This window comes from Salvelinus fontinalis, chromosome 22 (genome assembly GCF_029448725.1).
Source record: "Salvelinus fontinalis isolate EN_2023a chromosome 22, ASM2944872v1, whole genome shotgun sequence".
NCBI classification, from domain to species: Eukaryota; Metazoa; Chordata; class Actinopteri; order Salmoniformes; family Salmonidae; genus Salvelinus; species Salvelinus fontinalis.
In genome coordinates this window covers 42,273,351-42,288,430 of record NC_074686.1, presented here as the reverse complement: position 1 = coordinate 42,288,430, position 15,080 = coordinate 42,273,351, and the positions used below count along the sequence as shown (strand labels likewise).

At 48.7% G+C, this 15,080-nt stretch overlaps 1 protein-coding gene across 1 annotated transcript in view; it reads left to right on the top strand.

The window, feature by feature from the left end:
- necab1 (N-terminal EF-hand calcium binding protein 1) overlaps positions 1-15,080 on the top strand; it is a gene marked incomplete in the record, with an annotated part of 92,872 nt that overhangs the window by 44,522 nt on the left and 33,270 nt on the right. Inside the window, 1 exon segment of the mRNA XM_055877390.1 lies at positions 2,807-2,943. Coding sequence (XP_055733365.1) covers positions 2,807-2,943 — 137 coding nt within the window.

Here is a 15,080-nt window from a genome sequence, read left to right as displayed (position 1 = left end):
CAGTACCAGGGTAAGGGGCAGTACCAGGATCAGGGGCAGTACCAGGGTAAGGGGCAGCACCAGGGTAAGGGGCAGCACCAGGGTAAGGGGCAGCACCAGGGTAAGGGGCAGCACCAGGGTAAGGGGCAGCACCAGGGTAAGGGGCAGCACCAGGGTAAGGGGCAGCACCAGGGTAAGGGGCAGCTCCAGGGTAAGGGGCAGCTCCGGACTGATGAATGGCAGCTCCGGACTGAGGGACTGCAGCTCCGGACTGAGGGACTGCAGCTCCGGACTGAGGGACTGCAGCTCCGGACTGAGGGACGGCCCATGGCTGGCTGACAGATCTGGCTGCTCATGGCTGGCTAACGGATCTGGCTGCTCATGGCTGGCTAACGGATCTGGCTGCTCATGGCTGGCTGACGGATCTGGCTGCTCATGGCTGGCTGACGGATCTGGCTGCTCATGGCTGGCTGACGGATCTGGCTGCTCATGGCTGGCTGACGGATCTGGCTGCTCATGGCTAGCTGACGGATCTGGCTGCTCATGGCTAGCTGACGGATCTGGCTGCTCATGGCTAGCTGACGGATCTGGCTGCTCATGGCTAGCTGACGGATCTGGCTGCTCATGGCTGGCTGACGGATCTGGCTGCTCATGGCTGGCTGGCGGCTCTGGCAGATCCTGTCTGGTTGGCGGCTCCGGCAGATCCTGTCTGGTTGGCGGCTCCGGCAGATCCTGTCTGGTTGGCGGCTCTGGCAGATCCTGTCTGACGGACGGCTCTAGCGGCTCCTGTCTGGCTGGCGGCTCTAGCGGCTCCTGTCTGGCGGACGGCTCAGTGGGCTCATGGCAGACGGGCGGCTTTGCAGGCTCATGGCAGACGGGCGGCTTTGCAGGCTCATTGCAGACGGATGGCTCAGATGGCGCTGGGGAGACGGATGGCTCAGATGGCGCTGGGGAGACGGATGGCTCAGATGGCACTTGGCAGACGGGCAGTTCAGTCATTGCTGTGCAGACGGCAGACTCCTGCCGGCTGAGGCGCACTGTAGGCCTGGTGCGTGGTGCCGGGACTGGTGGCACCGGGCTGGGGACACGCATCTCAGGGCTAGTGCGGGGAGCAGCAACAGGACGCACAGGACTCTGGGGACACACAGGAGGCTTGGTGCGTGGTTTAGACACTGGTGGTAAAGGGCTGGAGACACGCACCATATAGCTAGTGCGTGGAGGAGGCACTGGTGGTACTGGGTTGGGGCGGGGAGGTGGCGCCGGAAATACCGGACCGTGCAGGCGTACTGGCTCCCTTGAACGCCGAGCCTGCCCAACCTTACCTGGTTCTATGCTCCCCTTCGCCTGACCAGTGCGGGGAGGTGGAATAACCCGCACCGGCCTATGTAGGCGAACCGGGGACACCATACGTAAGGCTGGTGCCATGTACGCCGGCCCGAGGAGACGCACTGGTGACCAGATGCGTTGGGCCGGCTTCATGACATACGGCTCAACGCTCAGTCTAGCCCGGCCGATACGTGGAGCTGAAATGTACCGAACCGGGCTATGCACGCGTACAGGAGACACCGTGCGCTCTACTGCGTAACACGGTGTCTGCCCGTACTCTCGCTCTCCACGGTAAGTACAGGGAGTAGGCGCAGGTTTCCTACCTGACTTCGCCACACTCCCTTTAAGGCCCCCCCCAAGAAATTTTTGGGTTGTACTCACGGGCTTCCAGCCTTGTCTCCGTGCTGCCTCCTCATATCGCCTCCTCTCGGCTTTAGCTGCCTCCAGCTCTTCACGAGGAAGGCGATATTCTCCCGGTTGAACCCACGGCCCCTTACCATCCAGTATCTCCTCCCATGTCCATGAATCCTGTGTAGGTAGGTCCTGTTGCCGCTTTCCATGCCGCTTGGTCCTATGGTGGGTAATTCTGTCACGATCGTGTGGCGGATTAACGGACCAAAATGCAGCAGTTGGAAAATATGCCATCTTCTTTTATTTTAACACGAAGATGAACACGACACAAAAACACTTTAACAAAACAACAAAATAACAAAACGACCGTGAAGCTACAAACGTTGTGCACAAACATACAGGCTACTAACGTTCTTACATAGACTACCCTAAATAAGGCTCCCAATCAGAGACAACCGAAATCAGCTGTCTCTAATTGGGAACTCATTCAGGCAACCATAGACTCTCCTAGACAACTAAACATACATAGACAACACTAGACACCTGTACTCCACACAAACCCATATATTATACAACAACCCCTATACCATAAAAAACACCCAAAACCAACAAAACAAAAACATTCCCCATGTCACACCCTGACCTAACTAAAATAATAAAGAAAACAAAGAATACTAAGGCCAGGGCGTGACAGAAGGGAGGGACAGACAGGTGTATTGAGGGGAGACAGACAGGTATATTGAGGGGAGACAGACAGGTATATTGAGGGGAGGGACAGACAGGTATATTGAAGGGAGGGACAGACAGGTGTATTGAGGGGAAACAGACAGGTAGGGATGAAAAGGTGTATTGGGGGGAGGGACAGACAGGTATATTGAGGGGAGACAGACTGGTATATTGAGGAGGGGGGGACTACCAGGAAGCCCAGTAGGGTCTAGGGGTTCCAAGGGTTGGTACCTCTCTCCTCCAGGACTACCAGGAAGCCCAGTAGGGTCTAGGGGTTCTAAGGGTTGGTACCTCTCTCCTCCAGGACTACCAGGAAGCCCAGTAGGGTCTAGGGGTTCTAAGGGTTGGTACCTCTCTCCTCCAGGACTACAACGAAGCCCAGTAGGGTCTAGGGGTTCTAAGGGTTGGTTCCTCTCTCCTCCAGGACTACCAGGAAGCCACACACCTGGAGCAGTTCGTGACACGCTTCCTGTTGAAAGAGACAACCAATCAGCTCCACTCGCTGCAGAGCTCCCTGGAATGTGCCATGGAGACCACGGCCGAGCAAACCCGTCAGGAGAGGCAAGTCTTCTCCTCTCCTCTCCTCTCCTCTCCTCTCCTCTCCTCTCCTCTCCTCTCCTCTCCTCTCCTCTCTTCTCTTCTCCTCTCTTCTCTTCTCCTCTCTTCTCTTCTCTTCTCTTCTCCTCTCTTCTCTTCTCTACTTTCTTCTCCTCTCTTCTCTTCTCCTCTCTTCTCCTCTCTTCTCCTCTTTTCTCTTCTCTTCTCTCTTCTCCTCTTTTCTCTTCTCTTCAGTCAGCCAGTCAGCCAGTCAGTCAGTCAGCCAGTCAGTCAGTCAGCCAGTCCTTCAGTCAGTCAGTCAGCTAGTCAGTCAGTCAGCTAGTCAGCTAGCCAGCCAGTCAGTCAGCCAGCTAGCCAGCCAGTCAGTCAGCCAGCCAGTCCTTCAGTCAGTCAGTCAGTCAGTCAGTCAGCTAGTCAGCTAGCCAGCCAGTCAGCCAGTCAGTCAGTCAGTCAGTCAGTCCTTCAGTCAGTCAGTCAGTACTTCAGTATGTCAGTCAGTCAGTCAGTTAGTCAGTCAGTCCTTCAGTCAGTCAGTCAGTCAGTCAGTCAGTACTTCAGTATGTCAGTCAGTCAGTCAGTCCTTCAGTCAGTCAGTCAGTCAGTCAGTCAGTCAGTCAGTACTTCAGTATGTCAGTCAGTCAGTCAGTCAGTCCTTCAGTCAGTCAGTCAGTCCTTCAGTCAGTCAGTCAGTCAGTCAGTCAGTCCTTCAGTCAGTCAGTCAGTCCTTCAGTCAGTCAGTCAGTCAGTCAGTCAGTCAGTCAGTCCTTCAGTCAGTCAGTCAGTCAGTCAGTCAGTCAGTCAGTCAGTCAGTCAGTACTTCAGTATGTCAGTCAGTCAGTCAGTCCTTCAGTCAGTCAGTCAGTCAGTCAGTAAGTACTTCAGTCAGTCAGTCAGTCAGTCAGTCAGTCAGTCAGTCAGTATGTGATGAGTGATGAGTGCTCTTCATCCAGACAAACGTCTGAGGGGACTTCTGCTTTATGTCTGTGTCTACGCAATTAGTGTGTGTGGTTGTGTGTTGTGTTTGTGTTGTGTTTTGTGTGTGTTGTGTGTGTTGTGTTGTGTGTGTGTTGTATTGTGTGTTGTGTATTGTGTGTTGTGTGTTGTGTGTTGTGTTTTGTGTGTGTGTTGTGTTGTGTATTGTGTGTTGTGTATTGTGTGTTGTGTTGTGTGTTGTATTGTGTGTTGTGTGTTGTGTTGTGTATTGTGTGTTGTGTTGTGTTGTGTATTGTGTGTTGTGTATTGTGTGTTGTGTTGTGTGTTGTATTGTGTGTTGTATTGTGTGTTGTATTGTGTGTTGTGTGTTGTGTATTGTGTGTTGTGTGTTGTGTGTTCTTGTGTGGTTCAGCTGGTAGAGCATGGCGCTTGTATTCATGCATGACTGTAAATTGCTTTGGATCAAGCATAATGTGTTATATATTACCTACCCTATGTTGGGTAATGTGTGTCTCAGCAGTCTGATTAGCTGGCTCTGTGTAGCATGCCTCTAGGGTCATTAGTAACAGTGTGACTCACCAGATCTGGTCTGAATGTTGGTTGAATGTAGATCGGAGGTCAGCTCTGTCCGTGCCCTGGGAAGCAGCGGCTACTTTTAGACCACTGAATCAGAATGGAGAACCCAGGCAGCCACAGCGCTGGTTTTTGTTCCAGCACCTGGGTGATGGCATGTCATGCTTCAGAACTGTGCGAGAATGGAACAGAATTCTCCTCTCCTCTCCTCTCCTCTCCTCTCCTCTCCTCTCCTCTCCTCTCCTCTCCTCTCTTCACCTCTCCTCTCCTCCCCGAATCCTCCCCTAATCCTCTCCTCTCCCCTATTCCTCTCCTCTTCTCCTTTCCTCTTCTCCTCTCCTCCTTTCCTCTTCTCCTCTCCTCCTCTCCCCTCCTTGTCTCCTGTGCTCTCCTCCTCTCCTTCTCTCCCCTCTCCTCTTCTCCCCTCGTCCCATCCCCTCCTCTCCTCCTTTCTCCTCCCCTCCTCTCCTTCTTTCTCCTCCTCTCCTTTCCTCTTCTCCTTTCCTCTCCTCTCCTCTCCTTTCCTCTTTTCCCCTCCTCATCTCCCTTCCTCCTCCCCCCTCCTCCCCCCTCCAAGTCCCTGAGTCCCAGTCCCCGAGTCCCAGTCCCTGAATCCCTGAGTCCCAGTCCCTGAATCCCAGAGTCCCAGTCCCTGAATCCCAGAGTCCCAGTCCCTGAATCCCAGAGTCCCAGTCCCTGAATCCCAGAGTCCCAGTCCCTGAATCCCTGAGTCCCAGTCCCTGAGTCCCAGAGTCCCAGTCCCCGACTCCCAGTCCCCGAGTCCCAGTTCCTGAATCCCAGAGTCCCAGTCCCTGAGTCCCAGTCCCTGAGTCCCAGTCCCTGAGTCCCAGTCCCTGAGTCCCAGTCCCTGAATCCCTGAGTCCCAGTCCCTGAATCCCTGAGTCCCAGTCCCTGAGTCCCAGTCCCTGAATCCCTGAGTCCCAGTCCCTGAATCCCAGAGTCCCAGTCCCTGAATCCCAGAGTCCCAGTCCCTGAATCCCAGAGTCCCAGTCCCTGATTACCAGAGTCCCAGTCCCTGAATCCCTGAGTCCCAGTCCCTGAGTCCCAGTCCCTGAATCCCTGAGTCCCAGTCCCCGAGTCCCAGTCCCCGAGTCCCAGTCCCCGAGTCCCAGTCCCTGAGTCCCAGTCCCTGAGTCCCAGTCCCTGAGTCCCAGTCCCTGAATCCCTGAGTCCCAGTCCCTGAATCCCTGAGTCCCAGTCCCTGAGTCCCAGTCCCTGAATCGCAGGGTCCCAGTCCCCGAATCCCTGAGCCCCAGTCCCTGAGTCCCAGTCCCCGAATCCCTGAGTCCCCGTCCCTGAATCCCAGAGTCCCAGTCCCTGAATCCCAGTCCCTGAATCCCAGTCCCTGAGTCCCAGTCCCTGAGTCCCAGTCCCTGAGTCCCAGTCCCTGAATCCCTGAATCCCAGTCCCTGAATCCCAGTCCCTGAGTCCCAGTCCCTGAATCCCAGTCCCTGAGTCCCAGTCCCTGAGTCCCAGTCCCTGAATCCCAGTCCCTGAGTCCCATTCCCTGAGTCCCATTCCCTGAGTCCCATTCCCTGAGTCCCATTCCCTGAGTCCCATTCCCTGAGTCCCAGTCCCTGTGTCCCAATCCCTGTGTCCCAATCCCTGAATCCCAGTCCCTGAATCCCAGTCCCTGAGTCCCAGTCCCTGAGTCCCAGTCCCTGAGTCCCAGTCCCTGAATCCCAGTCCCTGAGTCCCAGTCCCTGAATCCCAGTCCCTGAATCCCAGTCCCTGAATCGCAGTCCCTGAATCCCTGAGTCCCAGTCCCTGAGTCCCAGTCCCTGAGTCCCAGTCCCTGAATCCCAGTCCCTGAATCCCAGTCCCTGAGTCCCAGTCCCTGAGTCCCATTCCCTGAATCCCAGTCCCTGAATCCCAGTCCCTGAGTCCCAGTCCCTGAGTCCCAGTCCCTGTGTCCCATTCCCTGAGTCCCAGTCCCTGTGTCCCATTCCCTGTGTCCCAGTCCCTGTGTCCCAATCCCTGAATCCCTGAATCCCAGTCCCTGAGTCCCAGTCCCTAAGTCCCAGTCCCTGAGTCCCAGTCCCTGAGTCCCAGTCCAGCAGCCATCTTTAAATACCCCTCCAGATATAACAACATTTCTCTAGTCCCTTGTTTGGAGAAATTCTGTAGCTGGAATCCCAATTTGCTCCAATAGAGAATTTAGTAGCAAAGCATCAGCTCAGCAGGTAGATGAACTCTGTCTCAATCTCTGATGTGTCTAAGGCCCATTTTCTATTCTGTCTGATGTCTCTCGCCAGGTTCACTGTGGAGCTGTGTGTGTGTGTGTGTGTGTGTGTGTGTGTGTGTGTGTGTGTGTGTGTGTGTGTGTGTGTGTGTGTGTGTGTGTGTGTGTGTGTGTGTGTGTGTGTGTGTGTGTGTGTGTGTGTGTGTGTGTGTGTGTGTGTGTGTGTGTGTGTGTGTGTGTGTCTGGCTGCAGGATGAAAGGATGCAGACCACTCAGGTGACCACATTGGGGGAGGTGACCTCTATGACCACTCAGGTGACCACATTGGGGGAGGTGACCTCTATGGAACTCAGGTGACCACATTGGGGGAGGTGACCTCTATGGAACTCTTCCATTCAGACTGGAAACCTCTGGTTATATATACTCTATATATATATATATACACTCTGGTAGGGTGGGAAGAGAAGAGACAGGACCAATGTTTCCTTGGAAGACTACCTCATCAGCAGTCAGGAAATGTCCATTTACACATATTCTCACATATATGTGACTCGTTTCAGGGAACTAGGCAAAAAAAAATCTTTATTGATTTATTTCACCTTTATTTAACCAGAACAAGTTCTCATTTGCAAATGCGACCTGGCCAAGATAAAGTAAAGCAGTTCGACACATACAACAACACAGAGTTACACATGGAATAAACAAACATACAATCAATAATACAGTAGAAAAATCTATATATAGTAAGTGCAAATGAGGTAGGATAAGAGAGGTAAGGCAATAAATAGGCCATGGTGGCAAAGTAATTACAATATAGCAATTAAACACTGGAGTGATAGATGTGCAGAAGATGAATGTGCAAGTAGAGATACTGGGATGCAAAGGAGCAAGATAAATAAATAAATACAGTATGGGGATGAGGTAGTTGGATGGGCTGTTTACAGATGGGCTACGTACAGGTGCAGTGATCTGTGGGCTGCTCTGACAGCTGGTGCTTAAAGCTAGTGAGGGAGATATGAGTCTCCAACTTCAGTGATTTTTGCAGTTCCTTCCAGTCATTGGCAGCAGGGAACTGGAAGGAGAGGCGGCCGAAGGAAGAATTGGCTTTGGGGATGACCAGTGAAATATACCTGCTGGAGCGTGTGCTACGAGTGGGTGCTGCTATGGTGACCAGTGAGCTGAGATAAGGCGGGGCTTTACCTAGCAGAGACTTGTAGATGACCTGGAGCCAGTGGGGTTGGCAACGAGTATGAAGCGAGGGCCAGACAACGAGAGCGTACAGGTCGCAGTGGTGGGTAGTATATGGGGATTTGGTGACAAAACGGATGGCGCTGTGGTAGACTGCATCCAATTTGTTGAGTAGGGTACATTAATGAGCAAGTGTTGGAGGCTATTTTAGAGGCTAGTAGAGTGTCAGTTTTACTTGGGTATGTTTGGCAGCATGAGTGACCGATGCTTTGTTGTGCTTCTACACCTGCCTTGCTTGCTGTGTGGGGTTTTAGGCTGGGTTTCTGTTCAGCACTTCGAGATATTAGTTGATGTACGAAGGGCTATATAAAATAAACTTGATTTGATTTGTTGTGAAATAGAAAGACGATTTGGATTGGAGATGTTTAATGTGAGTCTGGAAGGAGAGTTTACAGTCTAGCCAGACACCTAGATATTTGTAGTTGTCCACATATTCAGAACCGTCCAGAGTAGTGATGCTGGACGGGCGGGCAGGTGCGGTTTAAGAGCATGCATTTAGTTTTACTTGCATTTAGGAGCAGTTGGAGGCCACAGAAGGAGAGTTGTATGACATTGAAGCTCATCTGGAGGTTAGTTAACAGTGTCCAAAGAAGGGCCAGAGGTATACAGAATGGTGTCGTCTGGGTAGAGGTGGATCAAAGAATCACCAGCAGCAAGAGTGACATCATTGATGTATACAGAGAAGAGAGTCGGCCCGAGGATTGAACCCTGTGGCACCCCCAGAGAGACTGCCAGAGGTCCGGACAACAGGCCCTCCGATTTGACACACTGAACTCTGAGAAGTAGTTGGTGAACCAGACGAGGCAGTCATTTGAGAAACCAAGGCTGTTGAGTCTGCTGATAAGAATGTTGTGATTGACAGAGTTGAAAGCCTTGGCCAGGTCGATGAATACGACTGCACAGTAATGTCTCTTATCGATGGCGGTTATGATGTCGTTTAGGACCTTGAGCGTGGCTGAGGTGCACCCATGACCAGCTCGGAAACCAGATTGCATAGCGGAGAAGGTACGGTGGGATTCGAAATGGTCGGTGATCTGTTTGTTAACTTGGCTTTCGAAGACTTTAGAAAGGCAGGGAAGAATGTATATAGGTCTGTAACAGTTTGGATCTAGAGTGTCTCCCACTTTGAAGAGGGGCATGACCGCGGCAGCTTTCCAATCTATGGGAATCTCAGATGACACGAGAGGTTGAACAGGCTAGTAATAGGGGTGGCAACAATTTCAGCAGATCATTTTAGAAAGAGAGGGTCCAGATTGTCTAGCCCGGCTGATTTGTAGGGGTCCAGATTTTGCAGCTCTTTCAGAACATCAGCTATCTGGATTTGGGTGAAGGAGAAGTGGGGGAGGTTTGGGCGAGTTGCTATGGGGAGCGCAGGGCTGTTGACCGGGGTAGGGGTAGCCAGGTGGAAAGCATGGCCAGCCGTAGAAAAATGCTTATTGAAATTCTCAATTATAGTGGATTTATCGGTGGTGACAGAGTTTCCTAGCCTCAGAGCAGTGGGCAGCTGGGTGGAGGTGCTCTTATTCTCCATGGACTTTACAGTGTACCAGAACTTTTTGGAGTTTGTACTACAGGATGCACATTTCTGTTTGAAAAAGCTAGACTTTGCTTTCCTAACTGACTGTGTATATTGGTTCCTAACTTCCCTGAAAAGTTGCATATCACGGGGACTATTCGATGCTAATGCAGAACGCCACAGGATGTTTCTGTGCTGGTCAAGGGCAGAGAGGTCTGGAGTGAAACAAGGATTATATCTATTCCTGTACAGCGGTCTAAGGCACTGCATCTCAGTGCTAGAGGCGTCACTACAGACCCTGTTTAGATTCCAGGCTGTATCACAGCGGTCTAAGGCACTGCATCTCAGTGCTAGAGGCGTCACTACAGACCCTGGTTAGATTCCAGGCTGTATCACAGCGGTCTAAGGCACTGCATCTCAGTGTTAGAGGCGTCACTACAGACCCTGGTTAGATTCCAGGCTGTATCACAGCGGTCTAAGGCACTGCATCTCAGTACTAGAGGCGTCACTACAGACCCACTACTTTACTTTATTTTACTGACTTTATTGTTTATTTATTGTCCCCATGGGGACATTTTGTTTCAGGGTCATGTACAAGTTTAAAGTGGCGTTTAAATACAAAACAAATTGACAATACAACTTTCATAACAGTTACAATAATAAGAGACCAGACTGCTGGTCTTACTGGGTTTATAGGAACATTATCCTGCTGGTCTTACTGGTTTGATAGGAACATTAGCCTGCTGGCCTTACTGAGTCTATAGGAACATTAGCCTGCTGGTCTTACTGGGTCTATAGGAACATTAGCCTGCTGGTCTTACTGGGTCTATAGGAACATTAGCCTGCTGGTCTTACTGGGTCTATAGGAACATTAGCCTGCTGGTCTTACTGGGTCTATAGGAACATTAGCCTGCTGGTCTTACTGGGTCTATAGCAACATTAGCCTGCTGGTCTTACTGGTTTGATAGGAACATTAGCCCGCTGGTCTTACTGGGTCTATAGGAACATTAGCCTGCTGGTCTTACTGAGTCTATAGGAACATTAGCCTGCTGGCCTTACTGGGTGGATAGGAACATTAGCCTGCTGGCCTTACTGAGTCGATAGGAACATTAGCCTGCTGGTCTTACTGAGTGTATAGGAACATTAGCCTGCTGGCCTTACTGAGTCTATAGGAACATTAGCCTGCTGGCCTTACTGAGTCTATAGGAACATTAGACTGCTGGTCTTACTGAGTCTATAGGAACATTAGCCTGCTGGCCTTACTGAGTCTATAGGAACATTAGACTGCTGGTCTTACTGAGTCTATAGGAACATTAGCCTGCTGGCCTTACTGGGTCTATAGGAACATTAGCCTGCTGGTCTTACTGAGTGGATAGGAACATTAGCCTGCTGGTCTTACTGAGTCTATAGGAACATTAGCCTGCTGGTCTTACTGAGTGGATAGGAACTTTAGCCTGCTGGCCTTACTGAGTCTATAGGAACATTAGCCTGCTGGCCTTACTGAGTCTATAGGAACATTAGCCTGCTGGTCTTACTGAGTGGATAGGAACATTAGCCTGCTGGTCTTACTGAGTCTATAGGAACATTAGACTGCTGGTCTTACTGAGTCTATAGGAACATTAGCCTGCTGGCCTTACTGAGTCTATAGGAACATTAGACTGCTGGTCTTACTGAGTCTATAGGAACATTAGCCTGCTGGCCTTACTGGGTCTATAGGAACATTAGCCTGCTGGTCTTACTGAGTGGATAGGAACATTAGCCTGCTGGCCTTACTGAGTCTATAGGAACATTAGCCTGCTGGCCTTACTGAGTCTATAGGAACATTAGACTGCTGGTCTTACTGAGTCTATAGGAACATTAGCCTGCTGGCCTTACTGAGTCTATAGGAACATTAGACTGCTGGTCTTACTGAGTCTATAGGAACAGTAGCCTGCTGGCCTTACTGGGTCTATAGGAACATTAGCCTGCTGGTCTTACTGAGTCTATAGGAACATTAGCCTGCTGGCCTTACTGGGTCTATAGGAACATTAGCCTGCTGGTCTTACTGGGTGGATAGGAACATTAGCCTGCTGGTCTTACTGAGTCTATAGGAACATTAGCCTGCTGGCCTTACTGGGTCTATAGGAACATTAGCCTGCTGGTCTTACTGAGTGGATAGGAACATTAGCCTGCTGGCCTTACTGAGTCTATAGGAACATTAGCCTGCTGGCCTTACTGAGTCTATAGGAACATTAGACTGCTGGTCTTACTGGGTCTAAAGGAACATTAGCCTGCTGGTCTTACTGAGTCTATAGGAACATTAGCCTGCTGGCCTTACTGGGTCTATAGGAACATTAGCCTGCTGGTCTTACTGGATCTATAGGAACATTAGCCTGCTGGTCTTACTGAGTCTATAGGAACATTAGCCTGCTGGTCTTACTTGGTGGATAGGAACATCAAGCTATTTAGTAGAAATATCACTCCTGGTTCAAATTATTGTCTACTTCTGTTTTTCCTGCCGAGGGGTGCCCTGTACCTGCGCCCAGAGGTGAGTAGTTCAAAGACCGGGTACAGCTCTGGTTTGAATCCAGGCTGTATCACAACCAGCCGTGATTGGGAGTCACATAGGGCGGTGCACAATTCGCCCAGCATCATCCGGGTTTGGCCGGTGTAGGAGGTCATTGTGAATTAGAATGTGTTCTTAATGTACTTGTTAAATAAAGTTTAAATATATATACATTTTTAAATACGAATAAAATTGTTAAATAACGATTCCAGTTGGTTTAGCCAGAAAAAGGCGGCAATCTTCCTGCTACCATGATATTCTGAGATAATGAGTGGGCTGGACATGCCCGAGAGACGAGTTATGATTGGTCTGCCATATAGCACGCTTCTGTCTATTTGTCAGTATTTCTTCTAACGCTGATTTTAAAAACATTGTATTGTGTAGTAAAACTGCTCCCCACTTCAGTGGAATTTGAGAATGACAGCTAAGGAGACGGAGAAAACACCAGTCTGGATTACATCATCAAACTAGAGGGCAACCATGCATTGCATCAGACAGGAGACGCTTCCATCCATGAATGATGTATATGGGAAAGATATTCTAGCTAGCTATTTTCAGATATTACACATTTTCGAATTTTGACAGAAAGTGGTTTAATTTCAAGTTAAAGGGTACTCTTAGCTATCTAGCTAACGTTAGCTGGCTAGCTGGCTAGCTAACGTTACGTGTATGATCTGTGTATTATTTGTATCTCAGAGCCATTTTTCTTGCAGCTTAATTTTAGCTAGCTGACATTGAACCTGGTTGGTTAGCTAGCTAACATTGAATGTGGTTGGTTAGCTACCTGCAGATTCATGCAGGGCAGTAATGTCATGAGTTGAGATTATGGTTCATTGTTTACATAGCTAGCTACATGTCTTAACAAAAGAATCTACTCTGCAAGTAAATATTTCGGGTGTGTTTGTAAATTCTGTCTGGCCATCTACACCGATTTCAGAGCATCTGAGGAGTAAATAGAAAAGTTTTTTGACTTGTTGAAACAAAGTTTAGGGGTCGATTTTGAATTCCTTTCTCTGCAAGTTGAACGAGTGGATTACTCAAATCGATGGCGCCAACTAAAACATACTTTTTTTGGGGGGATAGAAAGAAGGATTTTATCTAACAAAACGACAGTACATTTTATAGCTGGGACCCTTTGCATGACAAATCAGAAGAAGATTTTCAAAAAGTAAGTGAATATTTAATCGTTATTTGTGAATTTATGAAACCTGTGCCGGTGGAAAAATATTTTGATGTGGGGCGCCGTTCTCAAACAATTGCATGGCATGTTTTCACTGTAATAGCTCCGCTGTAAATCGGCCAGTGCAGTTAGATTATAATAATTTAATTTAAGCTTTCAGCCGATATAAGACACTTATATGTACAGACAGTACATGTTTCAAATCCATAATATTTATGATTATTTATTTGAATTGCGCGCCCTCCAGTTTCACCGGAAGTTGTCCCGCTAGAGGGACCTCTAGCTCTAAGAAGTTTTAAAGAGACGGGTGGGGCTAAAGCTTAACAGGGTTTGAATGATGCTGAATGGGTGTAGACAAAGAAGAGCTCTCCAGTAGTAGTACCAAAACATTCAAAGGCCATTTTCTCAAAAGTGAGTTTACAAGTATATCAACTTTCAAAGCAAAATTACTTTCCCATTGTTCCTCAACTGTAGTGTATTATCTACAATTTTGTAGCTCTGAGTCTTTACTTTTATCCATTGTAAAAAAAAAAAAAAAAAAAATGGCAAATGTCGCTACATTAGACCGATTTGAGCCGGTCGGTCACATATTCACATATATTCACTTTCATTCACATATTTAAATGCTGTTTAGTATACATACTGTATATCACATGATGATGGCCATAGTTTAAGCAGCAGCGTCACACAAACAACCGTGGGGCGAAATCAGTGCATCGTATCGTGCCTAACCTATTGTCGTCTGAGGATAATTTTAAGTGACGCCAGCCCACGGCTACCTAGTGTCACTGGTACTGAGAGATGCAGCGCTCCACAGACCTGGATGGGTTCAAATACTCAAATAAATAAATAATAATAAATAAAATCGAACTACACTGAACAAAAAACAGAAATGCAACATGTAAGGTGTTGGTCCCATGTTTCATGAGCTGAAATAAAATTTGCCTGAAAAATGTTCCATACGCACAAAAAAGCTTATTTCTATCAAATGTTTGTTTCCATCCATGTTAGTGAGCATTTCTCCTTTGCCAAGATAATCCATCCATCTGACAGTTGTGGCATATCAAGAAGCTAATTAAACAGCATGGTCATTACACAGGTGCACCTTGTGCTGGGGACAATCAAAGGCCACTCTAAAATGTGAAGTTTTGTCACACAACAGAATGCCACAGACATCTCGAGTTTTGAGGGAGCGTGCAATTGGCATGCTGACTGCAGGAATGTCCACCAGAGCTGTTGCCAGAGAATTTAATGTTCAATTCTCTGCCATAAGCTGCCTCCAACATCAGTGGTTTGCTGATGTCAACGTTGTGAACAGAGTGCCTCATGGTTGCGGTGGGGTTATGGTATGGGGCTGGTATAAACTACAGACAACAAACACAATTGAGCTACGGCCAACAAAAACAGTTGCATTTTATCAAAGGTCATTGAATGCACAGAGAAACCGTGACGAGATCCTGATGCCCCGTTGTCGTTCCATTCTTCTGCCACCATCACCTCATGTTTCAGCATGATAATGTACGGCTCCATGTCACAAGGATCTGTACATAAAATCCTGGAAGATGAAAATGTCCCAGTTCTTCCATGGCCTGCATACTCACCAGAAATGTCACCCATTGAGCATGTTTGGGGTGCTCTGGATTGATGTTTCGGTTTCTGGCCCATCGCTCTAACCACTGCTGCTTAAATGTTCACTACCTGTATTTGCTTCTCGTCTCCTTACAGATTAGGGAATTATGAATTGATTTCAATTGACTGATTTTCAGATTTTCTTATACGAACTGTAACAGTAAAGTCTTTGAAATTGTTGCATGTTGCGTTCATATTTTTGTTCAGTGTAGTATTCATTTAGTTTTTTAAATACGTTAAGCTTTTGATTAAGCCTACATTAAGAGTCAGATGGGCAATACTTTTCTACTGGTTTCACTGTGCCAGGCAAGCT